General features: G+C 36.6%; 1 protein-coding gene across 6 annotated transcripts in view; it reads right to left on the bottom strand.

Annotated features, from left to right (window-relative positions):
- The window catches only part of CTNNA3 (catenin alpha 3), a 450,315-nt gene that overhangs the window by 420,168 nt on the left and 4,111 nt on the right, over positions 1 to 26,036 (bottom strand). For 5 of the 6 annotated variants that reach the window (XM_065843202.2, XM_071811659.1, XM_065843205.2 and 2 more), the window contains exons 1-4: positions 25,583 to 25,705; positions 18,814 to 18,920; positions 11,332 to 11,524; positions 2,192 to 2,358 (exon numbers count right to left, since the gene is read on the bottom strand). In XM_065843202.2, coding sequence (XP_065699274.1) covers positions 2,192 to 2,358; positions 11,332 to 11,524; positions 18,814 to 18,920; positions 25,583 to 25,607 — 492 coding nt within the window. In that variant the 5' untranslated portion in view covers positions 25,608 to 25,705. Of the gene's footprint in view, positions 1 to 2,191; positions 2,359 to 11,331; positions 11,525 to 18,813; positions 18,921 to 25,582; positions 25,706 to 26,036 lie in introns of those variants that run through there. The other variant, XM_065843203.2, reaches the window with a different exon arrangement.

The following is a 26,036-nucleotide window of genomic DNA, read 5'->3' as shown; positions in this document are numbered from 1 at the left end:
TAAACATCATGCTGTCTGAGGTGTTCATGAAAAATATGAAGACTTAAACAGTAAATCTACAAGCATGACAAGATGGGAAAAAAGGCAGATAAAACATGTTGGCTCAGTGTGATCTGAAATAGATTAGAGAAAGACAGACTGACAGTGCACTTCGAATGAATTTCTCAGAACTTGTTACCTCCTTGCTGTTCTCCTCCGATCAATAAATTCAAGTAATTCCATTAGCCTGTTAATTCACTTAATTGAATAATATTGAGCACTACTAACCATAATAAATGAGGCTGGTAATACCACTCTGAATCAGAGTGCAATACATGAGATAGCCCTATATCTGACAAAATTTTTCAAAACTCAGGTTTTTTTATTAGAGACTTTGAACTCTAAAGTAAGTATGGACACTCAGATACGGACAGCTATTTATTTAAACTCTTCCCTGTTTCAAAAAATGTTATTTGTTTAAAGAAGCAAAACCTTTGTTATCAGTGTGATATACTTTATCTTCTCAGTCAACTCTAAAATGAGCTTGCTGTTTGCACCGCACCATCATTCTCTAAGGCCATAAATTCCATAAAAGGCTAGAAATGCCAAAATACAGTCAGTCACTGAGAACTTATACTGGCTTCTAATACACATTTTGCTTAGTGAAGATTCTACAGAATCCATAAAATGACCAATATCTCCATTTTATTAGTGAATTTTTTAAAAAAGCTAGTCTGATATTCACAAAGGTGTGCTTTTGGAAATTTGCAGTGAAATTCCTGCCAATTTTATCAAATTCTTCCAAAAAGACTGATCTATTATTTCTAATTCAAAAGTCACATTTCAATATTTTTGTGACACAAATATTCAGTATTTTCAGCATTATATTCTGTTTCATGTATGAATATTTTATTACACAGAAGTCAAAACAGTCCAAAGTCTAAGTAAAATGTACAGAAAACAATACTCTTATAGACTACATGTATCTCCAACATTTGTCAACATTGGATGTTTCAAACACAGCATTGAAACCCACACAAAATTGCTTTATTATGAAATACTGTTCCTACTCTGGGAGCAAAATTTTCATTCCCCTGTCCTCACCAAACTCAAATTGCTTCACAATGGTCCCCCTTAAGTCAGTGGGTCCTCTTGTGTCATAAGGCACTATTAGAGGTGGCACTGACTATTAACCTCTGTCCTGAAACATGAACCAATCAGCAGAACTTTGAATTTTTATCAGTCTGTCACACACTACTGAAGATATTATGGGGGAGAAAAAGAAAAAAAAAAAAAAAAAAAAAAGAAAGAAATTAGAACAATTCCTTGCTCTTCCCAGGGAAGACACACACCAGACTGAATGGAGCAAGTGGCCAGAGAAGAAATTCAGTTAACACACATGATGCTGGGAATATTAAAAATAAATAAATAAATAAATAAAAATCACACTGTTCAAAAAAGGAAGGAAGCTTGCTCACATGGGACACCATGGCTGACATTAAAGGAACTCAAGTTTATGTTGACTTCTGTATAAAGAGAGCCAAGTGGAAAAAACAAAAGACCCTAAACATAGGAATATTATATGTACTTCTGAAGCACGTTATTCCCTTGAGTGAAAAAGTGGCTTTTAGAGAATATATTCTATAGTACAATTTTTAAAAATCTTTGCCAATATTAGGACTGTCTGTCTGCAGCGTACAAATACATAGCTGGAGCTGAGGAGTTGCTGGAGGCCTCTCTCAGACATCTCCTCCCTCTCCTTTTTGGCTGTTCCCTCACAAATCGACTTGAATACAGAGACAGACACTTACCTGCTTAGCTCTTTCACTCCATAAATATCCATATAAAATTCTACCTTTAAGATTCTCTACAAATAAATTATTCCCTACTACTGCCACAAATATCAAGAACGGTTCATGCATAAAAAGCTATACAATAACTCAAGTAAGAAAATAGTAAATAAAAGGAAATTAAAATATAATTGTACAGATAACCATCTGCTTCTCCAGATGAAATATGTTAAGTTAGAAGATGGATTTTTTGGTATGTTCTACATATCTCATCCGGAATCTAAACTTCTACCAATTGCCAAGGTGCTACATGCACAAGCTCTGCAATTTCCAAGTACAAAAAGAATTTTCAAGGCAGAAAGTACCATCAGAAGACACTTCTCTGGCTAAAGGGAGTATGGGTTAAGTCCAATTCTACTCACCACAGTTAAGTGTTCCAGTAAGTATGCCACATCAACCATGTCCGCCAGAATCAGAAGCCTTGTGACAGCTGTAAGCAGAGATCGTGCTGCTTGGACAACAGCCTGCCTCTTCGGCAGATAGCAGGGATCACTGGTGAATGCCTCTGCTGATACCTTTAAGGCTTGACCTGCAAAATGAACACATAAATTCCCTTGGGTTATATATTGCAATATTCAGGAAAAAAATTGCTAAAATGCATTCAGTTATTTGGCAAATCACAAGTATTGTCAATAAATTGGGCATCTTTTTGTTGCCCTAATACCCTGAAATAAAGGTCAATTGTTACAGATCATGCAGAATGTTCCACATTCTGAGTGATGTTCCCTTTCTATTCTTCTGAATCATTTAATTCTGAAATAATTCCCTTGGCAATCCCACCATTTACTCTCAACTGTACACAAGAAGGCCAGGGGTGCAACGTTAAACTTTTCTAATCACTGCTTTTTATATTATGTACTTTACTGTTCTTCCTATTAAATAATTCCAGGTCACAGCAGGGAATCAGATATTGTTCTTCTCACTATGAATTAATGGAATGAAAAATCTCATACACTCACATGTCTGACTCTGACATAAAAAGATGTGAAATCTATGCAATGGAACTCTGCCAGTAGACAACAACAGACTGCTCTTCAACATCGAGTTTTGTAAGTGAAATTTAACAATAAGAACACACACCCAAGTTTACTTTCAGCAGTCTGTCACCTAGACTTACCCTGAGAAAAAAGATGCCATTGAACTCATTTCTAAAAGCTTTTCAGAGTCTATTATCACCTGAGAAGCTTCGCTAGCAATAGCACAACCTCAAGAGAATTCACTCTATGCAGAATAACACTGTAAAAACTCCAGTCACACAAGCAAAACCTGCTAAAATAAACGTCTGACCCATTAAACTCTCCATATCAGCTTGGAAACCAAAGATGGATCAAAAATCACATACACACCAGAAAAATAAAAAAAAAATTAAAAAAAATAAAAAAGAAATAGTTTCTTTCAGCTATGATAAAATTAGAAAACATCCTTAGTAAATGTCGCTATTAAAAGACTACATATTCATGAAGCCAGGCCTCTGTTGACAACTGCATTAAGCATTCAAAAAGTTTGGTATTGCTCCAGAGTTAAATCCTTTATTATGCAATATTCTTTCTACCTGAGCCTTGATATAAGAATAAGGTACATTTCATTTGTATAACAGAGATTTTCTACATAGAAAGACAGAAAGAGAAAGCACACAAGAACATGTAATTTTTTGTTTAATTTTGTTCTACAAATTCTCACCAAAAGTAAGGAGAGAATATTGCCTTCTGAAATAAAATTCACAGTATCCTTAGCATTGTATAGTTTCAGTCAAAGGCAAGAAGTCTGGAGAGGCCTCACAAAGGAAAGCTAGCGGCAGGTCTGCTTCAGAGTATCTGCTAATAAAGTCAAAGCTAAAGGTATGCTAAGAGCTTTGCTACCTAAAGCAATTATGTGTTTTTATAAGTTTTGAAGTCCTCAAATCAAACAATAGCTAACAAGGTTTGTACAAAATACACACAATCAGTAATTAATGCACATTCATAGAAATATATCCAAATATAAGGGATTTCCTGTAATTCTATAGATATAGACTTGTATGTGCTCACTCAATCAAAATTAGTTACAAGGTAAGGAAACAGACCAGATTCACTACTATTTTTGTAGTGTCTTGTGCCATCCAAACAAAGGCAAAGCAGCTACTAACTTATTTTAACTCAGCACTTTAAACCAGATTTGCATAGGTTTGTAGCCAACCTCACACACTTCCCAGGATAAAAGGATAAGTAGCAAGTCAACTTGGTGACCTTTAGGGAAACTTAAAACTTCATAGGCACAGAATCAGCTGCAGTTCAGAACTTCCGCTGAAAACCAGTTAAGCCTGGAGAAACTGATAAATGATATAACAAAGGGAAGGCAATTGGAAAAGAAAATAGAACTGGGTACTTTGAAAAGAAAATTTGCAGGGGGTGGAGAGGTGGAGAATCAACCAACCAGAGAAAGACTATGTGGAATCCTCAGTACTGTGTTTCAGCTGTCCGTGGGCCAATGCCTAGTTTGGTGCAGTACAACTGTGATCTTAGCTGAGAAAAACCTTGGTAAGGTGCAAGAAAGTATGGTAGCTAACATCACATAAGTAAAAACACAGATAGAAGTGAAGTTATATAAACAGTAGTAATTCGCAGTCAAAGAATCTAAGAGGAAAAAATACTGACATCAAGTTATAAACCTTAGGTAAAAAGACCCAGGGAACCTGCAAGATGATAACTCTGCAAAGCTGAGCCACAATCCCATAGCAACAGAGGCCAACATTTCCCCATGACTGCCAGCTGTCTGGCCAGCATTACTGGGGTAAAAAATACAATAACACGTTGCTCAGTCAGTCATTAGCCTTAGCTATCTGCTCTATACATTAGTCACTAACCAACTACTTATTATCTTTTAAGTTCCATATATCCTGCTAGTAGAATTTCTTTGTGCACAGTAAAACTGATCAGGAAAACAGAGCCATTTCAACACTGATATCCTCTGGGTACTTGAGCCAAAAAGACACTGAAGGGACTAGAGCACTTCTCATATGACAAAGGGCTGAGAGAGCTGGGCCTGTTCAGGCTAGAGAAAGCTCAGAGGGATCTTATCAGTATTTATAAATATCTGAAGGCAGGGTGCAAAGAAGATGGAGCCAGACACTTTTTAGTGGTGCCCAGTGACAGGCCCAGAGGCAATGGGCACAAACTGGCACCCAGAAGGTTCTGTCTAAACATCAGCAAACATTTTGCCCACTGTGAGAACAACTTAGCAGTGGCACAAGCCAAGAAGATTGTGGAGTCTCCATCCTTAGAGATATTCAAAAGCTGACTGGTCATGGTCCTGGGCAGACTGGAGGACTTGCCTGAAGAAGAGGCTTGGAGAACCTGACCTCTAGAGGTCCCTTCCAACCCCAAACATTCTGTGATTCTGTGAGAGTTCTGAAATACGACAAACCCCTTAGAAACTAGTTGGGCATAAGCTGGCATGGCCAGATGAACAAGCGTAAAACCATGACCCTAAAAGAGATATATGAGATGCAGCCTAGGCAGATAGGAGCTATAAGTACAAGCAGCAGAAAATGACAGCTTCAACAACAACATGTTAGAACTTTCTTAAAATGCAGTAGATGGCATGACGGTTTGATGCAATTTCACCCATTTTATAGTCATTCCCATCAAATGGGGATTCTTCCATAATTACATTTGTCACACAATGAAACATGGAAGACAGAAAGACTGGGAGTATTCACAGTATTTCAATTATTTTAGACATTCAAATGAGAAGCAATTCAAAGAACCAAAGTCAGGATATATCATAACTATGTAATCATCAGAAGGCAGATATTTCCAAAAGTCTATTCAGCAGACACAAATAGACAACTCCCAAAGTAAATGCTGTTACTACCATTAGCTGATCAGCTACCGACTGCTACTGTCAAATGGCAATTACTTACACATGTGCTTAACAAAACCTATGCTCAGGCATAGGGAAAGGTAAAAACACAGTTCAGCTACAGGTGATTTTTTTAAAAGAGGATCCATGCACTTTATTCAGCACCAAAAATATAAAAAACCTTACATGCAAATTCATTTAAGAACACATCAACTGCAAGCCTGTTGACAAATCCACTGTTAGCAAACAGCTGACAAAAGGTATACACTTCTGCTGGGCTCTTAACCAACTGCAGGCAATCTGTCTGCACAGAGACTTGCAGTAACACACTGAGTGCCGCCGGTGAGCACCTGCAGAGACAATGCCCAACATCACACTCAGGCAACAGCTAAATGGTCTTTTTTGTTTTAGGCAAGATAATCAGAATTATGCTTTCTTCTTTTATTTATTTGAATAGATTTTCCTTCTCCTACTAAACCCTAAGCATCACATTTCCCTCTTCTCTGTTTGTTTTTACATCTGGCTTTCTCTGCTCATTTTTTATTTTTAATCACACCAGTGCAAAATCTACAAGGAACGCAGTGAATTTTATGTCATTCTTGTGTCCTTCCATAAGGAGATATTGTTGCCAAGAAAGTCTTGTCACCTACTCCCGTGAACTGCATCCTTAGAGGTTGGGTGAATTTACAGTTCCAGAAAAACGTACTTGTCAAAGGGAGCCCATTGACTAAGGGAAGGAGACACCAGACTCAGTAAAAAGAGAGGATTTGAAACGTTCTAGTTGAAAACTTGAGAGAAAATAATGAAAAATAAATTGTTTGTACCAATAATAGAAAACTTACAAGCTCTGATTTACACAAGTATTTGCAACCTGGAGTTCTGCAACCATTCACTAACACATAAGCAGAATCATTACCAGGGAAGGTTGGGAATCAGTGTCACATCAGAGCACAAAACAAGCTACCCTTTCTAAAAATAAGACCTTAAACAATATTAGGCACTAGTATAATCACCTGTTCTGCTCCCACAAATCCCATACCCAGCAAATAAAGGTACAGTAAATAAAGGACTCTGCTTCAGCCAGCCAGCTGGAAATGACACCATCAGTGTCAGGGCAGATTGATACCTCCTGTACGTTCGTAATATTCAACACCATAACAACTCAGATTGTCACAATAGCCTTCTGTAGATGTTACAGGACATTTTTCTCCTGCCATGCATTCTCTTACCCCACTCAAATATCACTGTATTCCGTTGCATTGCAATTATTTCACCACTGCCCACCAGGAAGTTCCACTTTCACACCTCTTAATGTGTAGTAAGAACCACCACATGTCCCCTTTGCACCCTATACCATGTCTTGATTCTCCCTTTCCCACTCAGGGACACCTGATCTAGTGACAGCGGTGTCAGAAGCTTCTCTAGAAGAGATCTGTTCATGTTTTGATGAAAAGGGTATACAGCACAGATTATTTTAAGCCACTTGGAGAGTTAAATTCTGTCTCTCAGAATTAGAAGTCCTTTAGATGCAGAATATATATATATATATGTACCTCTTAACATAGGATGAGAAAGCTAAGTTCATTTTTAAGATTCTGGGGGAGGATTTTTTAAAAAAAAAAGTATAAGACAAGAGACCGCTATCTCCTTACTTTAGTAAATATCCTTACAGCACACTCTCCATTTCTAGGCAGTGAATGGCAGTTTCTCCCATGCCAAAGCCTTCCCTCTCCTGTTTAACATCAAAAGACATTAAATACAGACATCTGAAATTTCAAATTATTTTTTCTAATTTTCTTTTAAAGAGCAGCTGAAGGCTCAAAATATAACTCCAGCAAGTAACTTGCTTTGAATTCACTGTTATGTGTGATGAAAGGCTTATCTAGGAACATACTTGAGCATGATAACAGCTAAATGCATGAAACATTGACATTGCAATAGATAGAAACAACACAGACAACAGTTGTTGTGTTTCTGACCATATATAGTTAGTAAGTAAGGCAATAAATAGCAAACATTTTAGCTATGCCCATACAACTGCTGGGAAACCGTAAGCAATCACACCTTGACGCAAATGCAAAATAATCACTATACTAACACTAGGCTTAAATGCAAATTCCTAAGAGAACATTTCTCCACGTAAACTATATTGCTGTTTTGTCTTAAAACTGATTAAATATCAGAATCAAGACATTAATTATAGGCTGATGTTTAGTGTTAGAAGCATTCATGGCTGAGCAATGCTTCTTATTGCTCTGAACAGGGGTCAATTATCTGACCCTTAATTCACAGTACATTATGAGTCAGAAGGAAAATTTTCAAAATGCTATATACATGAGAACCGGCAGTGAGAATTTTTCATGATACTTATACTTGGGTTTACTACGCTATTTTAGAATAAAATTGTGAACATGAGTTCCCTTTAACAAAGCTTCACCAAAACAGATGAACAGGAAAACATGGCAGTTCTTCAGTGGATTTCTGACCACCCACAGGCCTGCCTGGTGACTCATATAGCAGAGTTCCAGAAGAAGGTGAACCCGGATGTGCATAGAGATCGGCATTGAAAAATATCTTCTTGAGAGGAAACTCAAAGAAAAAACGCGGAGGACCTGTGTATAAAACCATCAGTCCAAGACTAAAAATCATCAGTAAATCTTCACACACATCAAAGGAAGCAGAAACTAGATTTGTCCAGGGAATTTGCCTGCCATCCATTATAGCATCATTTCCTTTCAGATGTCACTAACAGAACTCAACTGAATTTGAGAGACCAAAAATCTCATCTACTGACTGTGTTTGTCAAGACCAACCGTAGTCAGTGAAGCCATACCCATGTCCCCATTTCTGAAGACATTAGATGAGTCACTAATGCATCAGATCAATCAAATACAACAAATTATTTATCTTACTTCCACTGTTCACTTTATCCTACTAATTTCACCCTTTATTCCCCCAAGCATTATTATGAACAGGATTATCAGCAGCAGCTTGAAAAACTATCACTCCTCTAAAAGTAACCCCTATTAATGAGCTCCAAAACTAACAAAGCAGTATTTTCACACTAGTGATTGACATACCAAATAAATAAGCATTACAGTCTTCAAATCAACAAACTTATTGCATTTTAGATTGTGTCACTCACTAAGAGACAACAGAGTATTTATTCTTTCCAGATGTTGGTGTGCAACTCTGGGACTGATGGTTTGCTTCACATCTGAGTGAAATTGTCTAGAGCACTGTTTCAAAATTCCACTATACAATAAATACAAGCCACATGCAAAAACTCATAATTTAATAGTATATTAATAAAACTATCTGCCAGTCACCACAGATGAATATGCCCACAGAAAATGAAACACTATATGCTACGACATGCATGGCCGCTGACTGCATGCAAGCACAGTTTATGACCCACATACCCACATCCTTTCAAAGAGCTTGAAGTAAATAACACAAGACATTTAACAGAAGCAGAATGTGTCTTCAATAACAGGCAAAAATGTTATTTATGATGTGGCATACCACAAATTAAAAATAATATATGGCTTCAAAGGACTAAAAATATCTGCAAAATTAACAAACTGCTATTTATTTTACAACTGTTCACCAACGTCTTAAAATTATTTTGTGCAGTTTGGCAAATCCTTAGAGGAAGATTGGCTGTAAACACTCTATTTTTCATTGCGTAACGATAGTTGATAACATGGACTTAACTACAAAAATAAATAATACATAAAGCAGATTATATACCACTCACACATTTTAAAAGAAACTTCTCTGGTCTTGGCTGTGAATCAACAAATACATTAAAATGTGAAATATTTTTATATTACCTGTGTATAAAAATCAATATAAAACTATAGATTTTATTTTTGTCTCATGCTACCAACCTGGAATGGATGGGCTAACATTTTAACAGTACTCCAAAATGAATTTTTTTTTTTTTTTTTAAAAGCCTCAGCAGATCAGTGTGACAGATAACAACAATTTTTGCTCATCATAATGTTTTTAATCACAAAGGACCTTAAGGTATCTCAGACACCATATGCATATATCAAACTCTAAAATGCAGCAATCTGTGGATCCAGAGGAAGCCAATAGCTAGTAATGACTACCATGAACAACAGTGGAGACTCAGAAACTGTCCCAGCTGCACATGGAGGAAGACAAAATTTAAAAAAAGGAAAAAAAAAAAAAAGGAAAAAAAAAAACCCCACAAAAAACTATACCACCAAATAAAAAAATCCTCATTAAGTTGCAACTGCAGTAAGAGCAGGGTGAGATGGCTAACATGCAGTCCTCCAGACACAAGTTGTCACACGGGATAAGAACATCTACCATGCTGCTCAGCAGTGAAAAGACAGCTGAAGCCCATCTTGCCCCTTGATCAAACCAAGCCTGGTGACCAGCTCATTTGACAACATGTCCTAACAGCACCTTCATGGTACAGATCATTATTCTTTGCTTGTCTGTTCCCACTTGTTTGGGAAGGCTTTCATCTGATTCCAGGCAACCCCTGAGAACCAATTGTTTACAAAATTCACAGAGCACTGATGAAAGGACATAATGCTCAAATGACCAGGTATTAAAAGCATCACTCTTCTGTTCCCTTTTCCTCTGAAACCTTCTCCTGTGTCAATTTTCAAGGCTGATTTCTACAGGAAATCAGATATTTCAGATGTCTGTCATCCACGTTATTACTATTTGAGTCTGGTCTTCATATCCACCCAATTGGCCCTGATTATCTATGGGAAGAATTTAAAAAAAAAAAAAACACAACAACAACAAAAACCACAACAAAGAACCTGAAAGAAAATTGGCTAATACAGTGTTCTCCCCAGATCATAAAACCTAGTCCTGTTCAGGAGAGTATGGCTGGAAACAGGGAGACAGGTCATGAGGAAATGGAATGTGGAAAAACTCAAAGATGAGCTGCTGTATTGTGAGGGGATGATTCCTACAGTAGGTTAAAGAATCCATCTTCTGGGAACAGTGATTAAATAGCTGACATTTTAAGATGTCTTTTACTTGATAGGTTTTTGGGACAGCTAATTTTTTATAGTATTCTATGCCTTTCTTGTTCGAAGTACCAGTCAATAATCTCTTTATCTCACTCTTAAAAATATGACTACTGAAACTCAAAACATATCTCCAAATGGGACTATCACACCTTCCCAAATTAAGTCCTTCCTACTGAACAAAAGAGGGAAGACTTCCAATTTTATTTTTTCACCTAAAAAGCCTTGATATCAGATTCAGGAAAATGTTCTTTTCAAGAAGAGCATTAAAGCATGCATTAACTTAAACATGTGTTTAACAGCCACTAAAATTAAAAAGAGAAATCCTATCTTCACTGGGGGGGAAAAAAAGAAACACAAAAGCCCACAAACAAAACAAAAAAACCACAACCCCACCAAAAAACCACACCACAAACAAACATACCATTTCTACTGACAAAAGTGTTTTTCCACAATGGGGCTCAGCTTGCACACTTTACCTCCTTATAAGTGGTACCTGAGAAAATACAGTTAGACAACTCAAAGTTCAGATATCTGCATATCAAAACATTTCTCATGGATATCCTAGCTTCATTTTGATAACAGTGTTACATAGCTAAACTAATTCTTTTTGGTGCCTAAATTATTTGTCATATACTTACTCTCTTTCTGAACATCAGCAAGTGCTGCATGAAGTTCCTCTTTAAACACAATTGCTTCCTTGGCAATTTTTTCCCCTTTGTCCAACAAATTCCAAGTGGCCTCTTCCACAGAAGCTAGCAAGACACGAGCTCTTTTGGAGCGGCCTTTTTTCTTATGAGAAGGATTCTGTGGACAGTTCACTAGCGTTGTAACCTACATTTAAAAGAAACAAGAAAACAAAACAGTAGTGTAAGTTCTATAATAAGTCTATATATATTATTCTCAAATTTAAAGGAAAAAAAATAATACAGTTGAGAATAACCAATGGGATTCTCCCTGCTTCAGAGAAGGACAGGGAAACTCGGCAAAACTATTGAATCAAATGTGACAGATAACTACTTAATATGCCTCTTCTTTGTGGTCTTCTCTCTGTACGGTCAAATCAAAGTTAAGAGAAATCTCACTGTCGTATTAATCCTGATGCAAACTCCTGATACTGCTTACTTTAAAATTTCCTCATGATTAAAAAAAAAAAAAAAAAAAAAAAAACCAACAAACTAATTCTATCTAAGGAGGCTTCAGCCAAGGCAAGACTTATAATCAGTGCCAAATCTGCCCATACTTGCAGCTTAAATCCTGCAAGTTATCTCAGAAGCAAATACCCCAAATGAGTACAGACACATTAAAAATGTCTTTTCTTACAAAGGAGGATCACAGGGGTCAGAACTCAACACCTCAGAATTCTCTGGGGGCTCTCAACATTGAAATCATACTTAATTTTACCCAGAATGTAGGTTAACTGCAGCTTTGTCCAAATTGTGTTTTTTAACAACGCACTTCAGCATCCATAAAGAACTTATTTTTATACAGCATCCCACTCCACATTCCTCATCATTTGAGCACAGCCTCCACATTCCAACAGCATGTTTCTAAGAGACTATTCTCTAAGGCATTTCTTAAACTGTCACACTAAGGAAACTCTCCTAAAAGATTTTTAAAGCGTTATATAGATATTTAAAAACATACTTTATTTTCATTAAGTTCACTGATGTTTTCAGTCCTCCTTCTACTTCCATTCTCAGTTCCAGAACATGCATGGTATAATATTAAATACAGGTCTTGGCTTGGAGTTCATTGAACACATTCTGTATGTAACTTCATCATTTTATTAAATGGCATTCCGATCATCGAAGATTATTAACAAATTGTATTAACAAAGCAAAAGGTCTATAAGAATTTCTCAGTCCAGCAGGCAAACTTAGCTAACGGCTGCAGTACAGTTTGTGGTTTGAGCTGCTCTATGGAGCTTCATTCCCAGGTATATAATAAGAAGTGTGCTACCTGTGCCCCAGCTCACCTTTAGATCTTGTTCATCAATCCACACATTTCCATGCTTTTCATGAATCAATGTTTTAAAAACTAACTGACAAACATCCTCTGGGAAACATTTTTATAAACTCATCTTTGAAAGAAAAAAAGTCCTGACCCCTACATCATTCATGTGGAACCTGGGGGGAAAAAGGACCAGTCACTTGACATCAACTGCTCTGGCGTGTCACAAGGGACACAGCAACGTAAATAACTGTGGCTCACATTGTTGAAGAGGGCTTGAGTATCTTTCCGACTGTGGCTCAACAAAAGTAAATAAAATTATTTATTGCTCATAAATCAGCCCACTGTTAGAAAATGCCCAAGGAATAAGAATATTAATATATTTTTTAAACAAATCCTTCAATGCTATTTCTAGAGCACTTGATGCAATTTCAATGATCATATTTTTAAGACCGAGTTAAAGAGATCATAGGCTGATAGTTTCAACAAGAAAGGCATAAAACACTGTAAAAATTAGAAACTGACCCCAAAAAAAAATCTATCAAGTAAAAGATATTTTTAAAGCGTCTTGACTATATATTCCCAGAAAACAATGTATTCTATTTCTCAGATTTTTACTGTAGTCTCCTTTTTATGTGCAATACTATTTTATGTACTGTTCATTCATATGTTTTGGAGGAGGCAGAAGGGAAACAAAACAAATGGGAAAAATATGAAAAAAATAGTCATTTGTGTAAGTGAAAACTCCTAACTGTAAGATCCCTTCATCTTCAGCATCACTGTTGGGAAATATCAGAGGCAGCTTCTGATCTCAAATACAAGTTAAAATTTTATCTGTAGTTCTTGGCTCATGGAGATTAATTAAGGAATACCAAAAAACTACTCTGAATTCTCTAACACAGAATACCAATGAGGAACACAACAAATTTATGCAGATCCTACACAGAAATAACTGAACTACACAGTAACTAATATAGCGTGCCCTTTTGATCCGTTGTCAACACAGCTTGTATTGTAGTGGCAGAATACATAGTCAAAATGATACTATTGTAAGAAAAAATAAAAACATACTCCCATTAATCCTGCTCATGTCTGGTTGCCTTTTCCAGTTATTAACACTTTCTTATTTCAACATAGAGCACATCTCCCAGCATTCAATAGAAATCACTGTCAAGAAGTTACTTTGTGTTTCTGAGAAGAGCAGTGTTACACTAGAGGCACAAGGTTTTTTGAAGTGAGATTTTCAAGCCCATATGCCATCACAGCTACAAAGCTGAATCATTTTGTTGTTCCCTGTTATTACCATTATTTATTAGGCTGAAGGGGTGGCACTTTTGTCATGATTACTGAAATACTGAATTCCTAAGGAACCGTGCAGCAGTTCTTTCAATGCTATATTCAGTTCCCGCCAGCCTTCGCAGACAATCTTTTGATATTGCAGTAGTTAAGGAAACAATGCCTTGGTACCTTGAGTATCAAAAGATTTGGCTCACCTTTCATATTAATGTAAAAGTGTTTTCAAGCATCAATCATAAAACATTAATTTGTGTTTAAAATTTACTTCAATGTAACTGCAATCCCTAAACACTTGAAAAAACAAGACAAGAACCCAGTGACCTAATGACAACAGCAGAACACCCTGCTCACTGTTCTGAATCTAAGGCAGATGTTTGAGGACAGCAAAGTATTGCCCACACAAATAAACACTGGTTAATCACTTTCAGTATGCATAAAGCAAACTTATCATACACAGATCTAAAACCAACAGTGTTTGTTTTCTCTGTAAGCAAACTTTTATCCGTGTGGATGACAGGTGAGAATAAATGCCTTTCAACTTCCCTATTTTTTCATCAGTGATGCAAAGGACTCTAAATTACATGTATGTTTCTAAATACTCTGTAAAACATAACTATCTCTTGCAGCCATAAACTTGTCTTAGCTTGTATTGAAGTATAAAATATTAATACAAAGAGATAGAAGACAAGAGGTTTGGCAAGGAAAAGCTCTTACAAATATTTGCTTATGTATGCATACATACACATAACATATATACTAAGTGTATGTGTGCATACAAAAATACATGGAGCTTTAGCTAGAATATCCAAGTAAGTGGCAAATTTACAGCCTATAAGACTTGCAATGACTGCAGAGCAAAGACAGTTATGAAGCGTTTCCTGCATTAATGAAGCTCTCATCAAGTTTTCTTTCAAAACTTTTACTTGTACATAAATTCAAAAAGAACAAGTCTTACAATAGTTTGCTACAGAAGAAAACTTTTACCTAGGCATAATTGTAATCAATACATAGTACAGCAAAGAGATTAAATAGACTTCAGTCTCCAAGGATGAGATGAAACAAGGATATTTTCCATTACAATAATTGTGAGTAAATCTAGTACAAGCATGACAAATGCATCAACTATGCAAATGAAAATCCTTTACAATATACTGATTGCTTCACACTAATTGTTCCATGACAGTGTGCATCTCTGATAAAAGCCTAGAATTAAGGAAAGATTCTTTGTCTGAGCAAGTATCCAATTTATGTAAGGCAGCTCTCAGTAGAATTACGTCAATTTGGACAACTATTATTTTTAATGTGTTAGATGCATCGGTAGAGAAAACTTTACCTAAAACCCTTCCTTTCAAAACTAATGTTGGCAAAGCACCTGAAATAAAATAAAGGCCACAGAGGGGGAGAATCGCCTCTGGTGAGGAAACAATTGAACAGGATTAAATAAACTTTTTTGCAATACAGAGAAAAGAGAGTGCACATGGTGGTTCATGCCCATGAGAGTACAGTCGATAAGGCTGGATGCAAAGTTACACTAATGCAGTTACGCCACTCCCACCATCTGAGTTTCCATCTCTGCAGAGCCTTGCACAGCACTATTTGAACTTACCACCCAGGGTCAGACCAGTGCTTGGGGTGCAAAGAGGGAAATGCAGAGAGACTGCTGCCCCAGCAATCCCACACACACTCTAATTTAGGGGCATCGTTTTATTCCAAGGATGGAGAAGTTGCCAAGTCAGAGAGGGTTTTGTACAAAACAACATGCCATACTGTTCTCACAGTTTTAAAGTGATCACCACTGCCAATTGCAGGGATGACACAATCTAGCAAAGTCATTTCCAAAGTTACTTCCACATAGGCTGGTTTTGCCTTCATTTTCTCCCATGTCGACACATGACACTCTAACAGAGCATAACTGGTCAGACACTTCCACTGCCTCCTTCCTCCCAGAGTATTGCAAGACTACTAAATATAATAAATAAATAAATCAGAACACAAATCTCAGCATTCAAAGCAGTAGCTTCCAAGTTAATAAGGCAAGAGCATAATACTATTCATTTTTATCTGTCTGGTTCAATTTTCGTTCTAAACATAGATCAGTTGTCATTTATTGCCTTTCCAGAATCTCAATCACCCTTCATTAAATATTAGTTTTAATCTCTGCTTTTGCATTTTCAGCATTTTTTTCCTGTCTTCTTCCCTCTCAAAATGGAAGTTTCCCTTCCACACTTCTGTTATGAAACAAAGCAAGCATTAAGGTTGAGAGGGGGAGAAGACAGCCAAAATCGTATTCTCTTTGAACCAGAGCACTTCTATTTTTAACAGACTCAAGCTTTATAAAGATGCTTGAGAAGAGCTTTAAAAAAATTAGATGGTTTATTTGTTTTGTTCTGGGACTGTCTATCTTTGTTTTGTCAGGTTTCTTTGATCTTGCAAAACTCGGGCCAAAATTTACATTTCTTCATCTCTTTAAAAAAAGAAAAATCCACAGTGTTGCAGCTGCCTGAGCACAGTCTGACCTACTGGTATACAAGAGAATGTTTTAAAATGCAGTCTATCTATTCCTACTACTCTGAAACTAATTTTATAATCCATCCACATATGATACTCCACATTGACAGCTTCCCACAAACCACTGAGCTATTAACTGAGGTTTTATACACTGTCAATCACACCCAGGCAAAAACAGATAAATAAGCACAGACAAAATGAGAAGCAGCTCAGTTAATAACAGCTGGAAATGTAGTAATGATAAAAATAAAAGGTTACTTTCTGAAGAATCTCCCAGAAGGAAAGAGTAAGGGAAGAAAAGAAGATCAAGCCAAAAATAAGAGAAAAATTTTCAAATATGACAATGAAAAAAATCAATAAAAGAAACTGAATGAGTTAGGGAGAGGCAAAATTTTCAAATGGGGAAAATACAACTTTATTTGTTAAAGAGAAACTTATTTCAATCAATTAACTGATTTTAAAAGCAAATTTTCCTAGAACAGTTATAAAACATGATCAGCACCCTCTTCACTTCTCCTGACTTTTAGAGTACATACAGCACTTCTGGAATCAGGGACTTTTCTGAGAAAGTTAAAATAAACAGAAGAACCATCACACCAAACATATTCATCATTTCATTGCCCTCATCTTTCATCTCTGTATTCTTCTTCCCTCCAAACATTACAGGCCACCTCTTTAATTATAACCTGACTGTTCCCCTGTATCTGGTCATCACCCCTTGGCAAGCCCAGGAAAACAGCTTGCAAAGGACTGGCTCCCAGGACAAAGAGGGAAAGAAGCCATCAGTGTGTGTGAAAAGCAGCACATTCCTGAAATAACAAAATTTACCATGTACCTAAGTGGATGAGTCAAGTCAAATCAAGCCCATGAGCTGTACAAGAAAAAAAATATTTTTTCCTTTAACATCTGTTCGAGTACAGTAATAATTGTTCCAGTTTAATTTAAATGATATTATTTACCTTTTTAAAAATAGAAAAGTTGCAAACTGAAAAAAATTGGAAATAATAGAAAAATTGGGAGATACGTCCCCACCTTTTTTAAAATAAGCTGTACACCCCTAATTCTTACATGTATATAAAGAGAATAACAGCCAGAGTACAGTATTCAGCCTGGCTTTGCTCTCTTTACCAACTACCATTCTACCAGTAACATTTTTGTTTGTTGATTGTTAACATAAGCTATTTAACAGAAAGTTATTGTCTTGCAAGAGGAATTGATCAAAGAGCTTGGAAAGATCTTAATCAACCAACCACTGAAACTACTTCATAGCCATTATACCTGACCATCTTCACAACCTGAAAAACACCGAAGTACTAATTCTGAAGAAGGTCGCACCTTTCTGTACCTACACAAATTGCAGCCAGAGCAGCAACTGCCATGTAAACACACCCTCAGGCATCAGCAAAAGAATACTAAATAAGTAGTGTACAGCTGTGACAAGTAGTTTGATCTACAACATCTTGGCAATGCTGAAGGGTGGTGGCAATCTGACATCCTGTGCTACATGCCACTGATTACTTAAATGCAGGTACCCCAACATCTCTGTTCCATGTACAATGAAGAGACAATTCAAAATAGCTTGTTTCAAAACAGATTATGTCCTTTCTGTTCTTTACCCTATAGCATATTGCTACAGAGGTCTTTTAACATTTTCTTAGTTACATAAATTATTTGCAAAATTAGGTCAGATCTTCTTCAAGTAGGTCCTTTCCATTGTATTAAAAGAGACATTTGTAATCCATGTCAAATACAGAGATAATGAGAAAACCTTATAGACACTAAGCACTTCATATTAAATCAGCGAATACTTGAAAAAGAAGTGGAATATGCAGTAAAATTGTTTTAACAACAAACCTGAAAGCATTTTTCTAAATCCCTCTGTCCAAGTTTTCTTCACTTGGAAGAAGTACTAAAATAGCTTTTACAATATGCAACAGCTGCATTGTTTTTAGACTCTCTCTTCTAAAATACAACAGAATGCAATTTTATTTAAGGTTCAGATAAAGAAACTCACCCACATAGCTCAAGGCTGCTCTTTTCCACTCTGTCTGCTACTTATAATATGCAACCGTTCACGTGTTGGAAATCCATTTTCAGTGTATTCTACATTTAAACATCCAATAGATAATACTGTACAAGAGACTAGCTACAATACACAACATTTGCTATGATATACTGTGTGACATTTGCCAAAATGGAAGTGACAAAGGAATGACCAAATTTGGAAGAAGACAGATTCCCCTGGACAGTTTCTGAGCCAGAGGAAACTACAAATACTTTCATAATAGTCTCATTAGGAAAAGTTCTTCAGACTTATTCCTTTCCCTCTATGGTTATCCAATTTATTTTCTGTAATACCAAAATACCTGAATTATCAATGGTTCCAGTAATTTCTCCACTGTAAAAGTCTGGATCTGCAGATCCCGAGGATCAATCTTCAGTTTAATGTCTGGCATTTTTGCTGATGTTTCACCTAGGTACAAAAGGAAAAAAGTTGCAATAAGCAATTATTAGCCACAACTGCAAGTCACATTGCCCTGTGAGTGCCCAGAGACTGTCTATTGGAGTACAGACTTCACTCCATAACAGGCTTAGGATTTCAAAAGATAGATGTTTTCTGATTTATCATTTCTAAATTGTGAAAAAAATATGCAGATGCTTGCATAAGCTGTAATAAAGCACATATAATTCCTTATCTTCCCTCCCAAATTTCTAAATCAACCATATCTTAAAAAATACACAAGAATAATTGCATTAGAAGATCTTTGAATGTAAGTTCTCTACCAGTCAATAAAAAGAATCTTTAAAGCAAGAATTATATACAATTGAATTTATGACAAAACAAAAACATTAATGCTATGTGCACAATACCCGTATCTTATTCCATGTGCCAAATTACAGTGGTCATAACAAACACTTTACGACAAAAATATGTATATCAGCTCTTAAAAGTCCTGGCAATGAATAGCAGGAGAAAGTGAAACATTTAGTTACTTTACACCTGGTAATAACAAATATTTCCTAAGTGTCAAGACAGATTAAGCCAAGAAAGCCTTTACTGAAGTCAATAAGATGGAATTAAAGCTAAGTAAGGTCTTTAAAGTGAATAAATCATTCATTAGAAGCTTGATCCAAAGTCCACCGATGTTAATTTAAGAGTTTTCACTGAGTTCACTGGGACGTGGTTCAGGCCTTCGGCCACAGTGAAATGTGTGTGTGCCAACAAAGAGTTATAACTCTCCTTTAGTACGAATGCAACCGATTATTGCCCCCAAATGAAAGACATTTTATATTTTCCACTAACTTCACTTCCCATAAAACATAGTTCAAAGCCTTTGTAGCCAATAAAGACTTCAAACACACAAATAATGGATATCTGTCCTTTTTAAGCAGGACTTATTATAACCATCGCTGCTGTATAATAAAGTAATAAGGTACTGCAACTGTGCAGGCTAGAGAGATATATTGTCACCTTCTGGTGAACCTATCATTGATTTAATACAACACAGTTGCCTTAGAGTTTCTATAGCAAGTTGTGTAGAAATGAATCTGAATTGTTGATCACAGAATAGTTATCCACATTTCATTTGCAAGCAAAGACAATGTGAACGATAATTAAATAATTAAGGTTAAAGGTAATTTATGGTTTTGGCATACTTAGTAAAGGTTATACAAGTGTCAAGTTTATTCTTTTATTACAAGCTATACTAGTCGCAGCCTGAAGTTCCTGCAGGTTCACCCAGCTTTTTGGTTTTAATTCCAAGTCAAAAGATAAAGAGAACAAAAACTTGAGATCAGACTGCCCAGAATTACACTTTTCCTTCTACAGCAATTAATAATACAAAGATAACTCTAGAAATGCCAATGCAAAATATTTGGCCATATTTACAGATTTCATATTTAGAAACTTGTAACAAACACTAAGGAAATAAAATTTGAGACTCCCACAATCACCAGTGCCGTAGCTGCCTTTCTGTCCACTGAATCAGTAGGTAGGATACTCCCACAGTTTTAAAATACCCATTTAACTTATTACTCTGTTTGAAGGGAGCTCAGCCCCCTCATCGTTCAATGCTGCAGAAACCAGTGGTGGCTCCTAGTCAAGGAAAAGGACTACAGCCCTTTCGCCAACTCAAATTGTTATGCATCCTCCCTCACTCCAAAATTGTATCTATGCAATTGTACAGACCACACCTCTTATTCAAAAAGTCTCACTGCAGCTGTTACAAAGTTCTTTGACATGGATGATTCAGTATCTTCTGCTCGTTCTGTTCTACTCAATGTAAAATACTTTTTACTCGCTGAGCTCAGATCAAAACAGGCTGAAAACACAGCATAGCTATAGAGGCTGGTAGTTAGGGCATGTTCCCAGAAGGTAAAATATTTTGTTTCCAAATTTTGCTTAAGTAATGTTTTCAGAATTTCAGACCAAGGAGAACCAAAAGAGATGGAAGACATCTGAAGTCAACAAACTCAAAATATCTACAAGCACATTCAATATAATAAATGTCCTGCTGAATCAGATCAACAGTCCATCTAGCTCAGTATGTTTGCTATGCTCAGGCTATTTAGAGAGCATGCAAGCCCAGCCATTTCCAATGTATCATTCTTCCAATAATTCTCCAGCATCCAGAACCGTTTATGATCAATGTTAGAGGACATTACCCTTATCTAGCATGCATTTAAGGACTTACTGTTCATGAATCTGTCAAATCTTTTTCAACTTCTGATTAAAACAACAAAGCAAAAAGTAAAAACTCAAATTTGTCAGGAAGGTAGTATTGAGCAGCTTAATGAATCAAGAGGAAAAGTACTGACATGAAAAAGTATAAAACCCTATACGATGAAAAGAAAAAAAAAAAAAAAAAAGAGAACTGGAAGAGAACAATTCTGTATCATCGAGGATCAGCCCATTATAGAGAAGCAACAGAACCCAACCCTTCCTCCGCTGACTCATTAAGAACAGGGGGAATGTTAATGCCTAGTTTGGTGGTTTATCAGTCCTAGCTCTCTATCATGATTGTCAATCATTAAACATTATTTTGTATTCCTCAGTTTTACATGGACCATTTTCAGAGTCTCCTTACACACAGTTACAGTTGCCCATATAAACATGACCTAGAAAGACCGGGTTGCACCCTGTTTGTTTGGGGTTTTGTTTGTTTTGGTTGGGGTTTTTTTGGTGTGTTGGAGGAGGAGAGAGGGAGGGAGGTGGGGGGGGGTGTTTTCGTTGGTTTATGTTTGGGTTTGTATTTTGTTTTGCTTGTTGTGGTAGTTTTTGTTCTAGTTTGAGTGCAATGACACCATGCACACAATCTGACTGGTAAAAATACAACATTGTTTGCACACACACTGAGAACAACACTGGAATTGATTTACAAAAATGGTTTCATCATTTAATCATCTATATTCAGGAAAATATTTCTTAAATGCTTACATTCTAATAAGTAGAACTAACTACATTCTCCTCATCCCTCCACAGGTTGGGAAATAACCGGAGTGTGAAACCAGATTATACAGGTTGATACCATCAATGAAAAACCGTCAATGAGGGCAAGTCTCTATCAAGAAATGGAAATAACTACTTCCACAGAAATATTCAGTTGTTGGCACCTTAGAAGGAGAGCTTCATACAGGCAAAAAACAATGGGCAACTATCTTGGTTGGGGTTGACTACCTGATTTAAGGTAATTCTAACATAGTCCCTTTATCCTTCTCTTCTGCTAAAACTGGTTTTGCTGTTTCACAGCTCAGGTTTCGTTCCTTTCAGTTTTTATTCCAATAAGATTTTTGAAAAGATCACAAAGGTACACTGGAGGTTGCATACACTCATGTCTGTAATATTTTCATTCAATGACCCCTCCGTTCATTTTAGCAGTTCTTCTGACTTTCTAACTTCGCAATCACCATTATCTACATATCTACATTATCTACTACATATCTTAATATCTCAGCAACACTGTTTTGAAAAAGGACATCTCAAATGTGAAGTCTTAAAAAATATTTTAGGTTGGGGGGGTGTTGCTTCTTGGGTGGGAGGGTTGGTTGGTTGTTTTTTGTTGGTTTGTTGTTGGTTTAAACGAATTCTTCAGGACAAATGCTTTATACAGTTTCACACACCAGCTATTTCAGATAGCATCTTTACAGAACCATAAAACTGAAAAAAAAAAAAACAAAAACAAAACAAACAAACAAAAAAAACCCCACACACCAAACCACACAACAAATATTGTAACCAATTCTTGATAATATGCTGTATATCTTGCAACAAAGCAAGAAATAAGGCAGGCTCTGCCTTCTGGTTAGTGGAAGAATCACTACGAGACAAATTCACAATTAGCCAGAGGGCTTCATACTTCATACAACTACAAACTGTGTCATGGTGAATGTGAAACACCTCCTTGTTTCTTCACACTGTGCACATAACATCCTTGGCGAACTGAGCTCTGCAACAAGAGCTTATTCTTGCAGCTCAGGCCAAAGACATCCCTGCTCCGTATTCACACAAGCACGTTGGTTTTTTACTATTATCTGTAGGGATTCTTACTGTTAATGCCCATTAGTTCTTTATGTATGCAAACTAAACCCAAAAGTGAAAACAATTTATCAACCATATAATTATTTGGAAATACATTAAACATATAACCATGTATTTAAGTCTCTAAAACTCAAGAGTGAGAGGTATAGCACAAAATGCAGTCTCAAAGGGCCAACACATATTAACTGCCTCATTTTACTGAACAATGAATATTCAGAAAGGTTCTTTGTCTGCAAAATAGATTAAAATTCAAGCTTTCTTATAGCTGCAGCTATATAGTTATTTCCAGCAACATTCGCTATACTAGCAAGGAAACTATCAGTAATCTGGAAGCCATGCTGCCATCAACATTCAGACCTCCACTCAGTATCTTGAATTAAAGATTAGAGGGAGATCCTTTCCTACAGTACCAATAATTTGCTCTGAAAACCACAAAAAAACATCATTCACATACCTCTCTTCTCAGCTTCAATTCCCAACTGCACTGCTATTTAATAGCTTCTTAAACTGCATCTCCCACAATAACACAGTAGGGCATACACCTTTGTTTGACTTCGTGCTGTTGGCAAATAGCATGTGAAGTTTGTACCTATCTGTCAGCATGTTGGTGCAGCCTATGAACACAGAGCAGAGAAGCACCCATGCTGCTGAAAAACTGAACTGTTTCTGCTGTGTCCACCCCTGAATCAAAAGGCCTTTTAATTCAACAAGACACTCTCCTTCAGCTTCACAGTGATTGTGTCAAACCACACCATTTCACACTCTTTAGAAGCATACTTTTTTACCATCTGCAGTTCACTAGCTCTCTAAATCTTTGGCCAACACTTCAACAAATCTGCCATTTAATCACATTTTAAAAAAGGAAATCTTCATGATATAATATTGCTGGTTGACAACCCTTATCTTTGACACTTTCACAAGCTTCCCAGGATATGGGTACTTCTTGAAATCCATCACAACAGCTGCAAATAGATGGTATCAACTGAACTGTGATTTTTTTTCTGGTCAAGACATACATCAGTTGCAAGGGGATAGGTGAGAACTGGATGGAGACAGCATTTCATGCTTCTACTGAGACTTGGAAGAAATCACTAGATGATTTTCAGGTTATTTTTTCTACAGATACTCCTGATTTAACTTTGCAGCAGCTTCCCCTCAATTCCTTGATAGAAGGGGGAAATAAAACCTTCGTTGCTTGCAGCAAGAGCTGCTCCCCATTCTCTCAGCACAACTTCCTATACTACTGGTCATCTACAACAATCAGATATTTTCTACAATTCAGCAGATAAAAACATTGTTGCACGTACAGTAACTTTCTCTTATTAAAGGTCACTGCACATGTAACACCTCCCTTTTCTTTCTTTTTAGGTTGTTTTGGAGGTGTTGTGATTTTGTTTGTGGTTTTTTGGTTGGGGGGGGGGAGGGGTGGAGGTGTGGTTTTAACCTTAGCATATTGTCTAACATAAGCATTTTTATTCTTTGCTTGAGCCTTGTCTCAACTGGCTTTTAAACTCAACATAGCTTTCTAGCCTTAACTTACCATTAACAGAAAATCGATCACAGAAAGGATTGTTCCGGAAAAACTATATTCTAAGGTATAAATGACCTACTTAAGGGTTCACTTTCTGTTTTGGGTTTTGTTTTGTTTTCTTTTAAGTAATTCTGATGCCTTGTGAAACTCCCTTAAAGCATCCAAAATATAAATAAAAGTTTGCAAGCTAATGCAGTGAAAACCACAAAACCTTAAATTATTTTGATTTCTTGACTACGTATTTTTAACTTACCAGAATGCCCTTACTGTTATTTACCATATTAGCTGATTGGTTTTTGCACAGGGTTTGCTTGGTTGGTTTGTTTGTTTTAAATCAAGGCAAGGGTAATAGGTGATAGAAAGAAAAACAGGCAGCCAGCAAATATCATTCTGGGGTTTTCTCTGATATTTCCATTTACAAAGCAAACCTCCAGATCCTTCCAGATCATCTTCATTAAGATGACAAATTTTGGTGCTTGCCTCAGGACAGAATGAGAATCACAGTCCATCTTCTATTTTTTTTTTAAACACACATGTCTACTCCAGTATAAAATGCCCTCTAATTACAGCAGGGATCCTGACCAAGATATTTTGGTAAAAGGCTGCTATAACCTCACACTCAGTTGTATTAACCTTTACAGTAGGCAATTTCAGCACCGTAGACCAGCAGCTCTTACAACACTTGGGATGTTAAGCATGTGTCACAAGATACAGTTGTGTTTCAGAACAGCCTGAAAAGCAACCACCTGCACACTCCTACCAAGTGCTACAAACTTTAAGATAATGAGAATTTTGTCTTTTCAGCAGATATGTCCAAACGGAAACTGCTGAGTCTTTTGGTGTAAGAAAGACACAGGAAAAACAGTCAAAAGTTTGTATCCATCTGCAATACAATGTGAAAATAGTACCTGCAGCTTCTAAACCATTTAGAAGTACACTGTATAACGACATAGATAAACTAATTTGTGTCAGAAAGCAGAGTCAAAGATATCCTGCATAAATTAGAAAACAACCTTAGAATCCATTTCCTGATAGATAATTAGAAAGCCAATAGCACATCACTCACCTATCCTAGAATACAAATGGTCCATATTCAGCACTAAAGCAACTGTCTATGTAATTTCCTTGTGTAAGGAACTTCAGTACAACTGCTATGGCTCACTATTTGGCTTCCGAGGCATCTGCAAGGGACTGCCTGACAAGCTCTCCAGTGTATTTCAGGATGACTGACAGGACACAGTGGCTGCTGGAGGGGTGGCAGGGGGATGGGCATCCTTAAAGCTATATACTACAGCACAAATACATCAAAAAAATCTATATTTAAAAATCTTTTGAACAATTAGATGACATGAAATGTGTCATTACTGATACTTCTGGTGCTTATTCTTGTAATTTTCGGCACATCTATTGTTTTCCCATACATTCTGATTGTATGCCAAATTCAGTCTCAAGGCAATGACTCAGTCTCACACTTTTGAGCTGGACAGCAAAGGGATTCATAAGGCTCTCACCCAGTAACT

The sequence above is a fragment of the Patagioenas fasciata genome, chromosome 8, assembly GCF_037038585.1.
Source record: "Patagioenas fasciata isolate bPatFas1 chromosome 8, bPatFas1.hap1, whole genome shotgun sequence".
Lineage (NCBI taxonomy): Eukaryota > Metazoa > Chordata > Aves > Columbiformes > Columbidae > Patagioenas > Patagioenas fasciata.
This window is presented reverse-complemented; position numbering and strand designations above follow the sequence as displayed.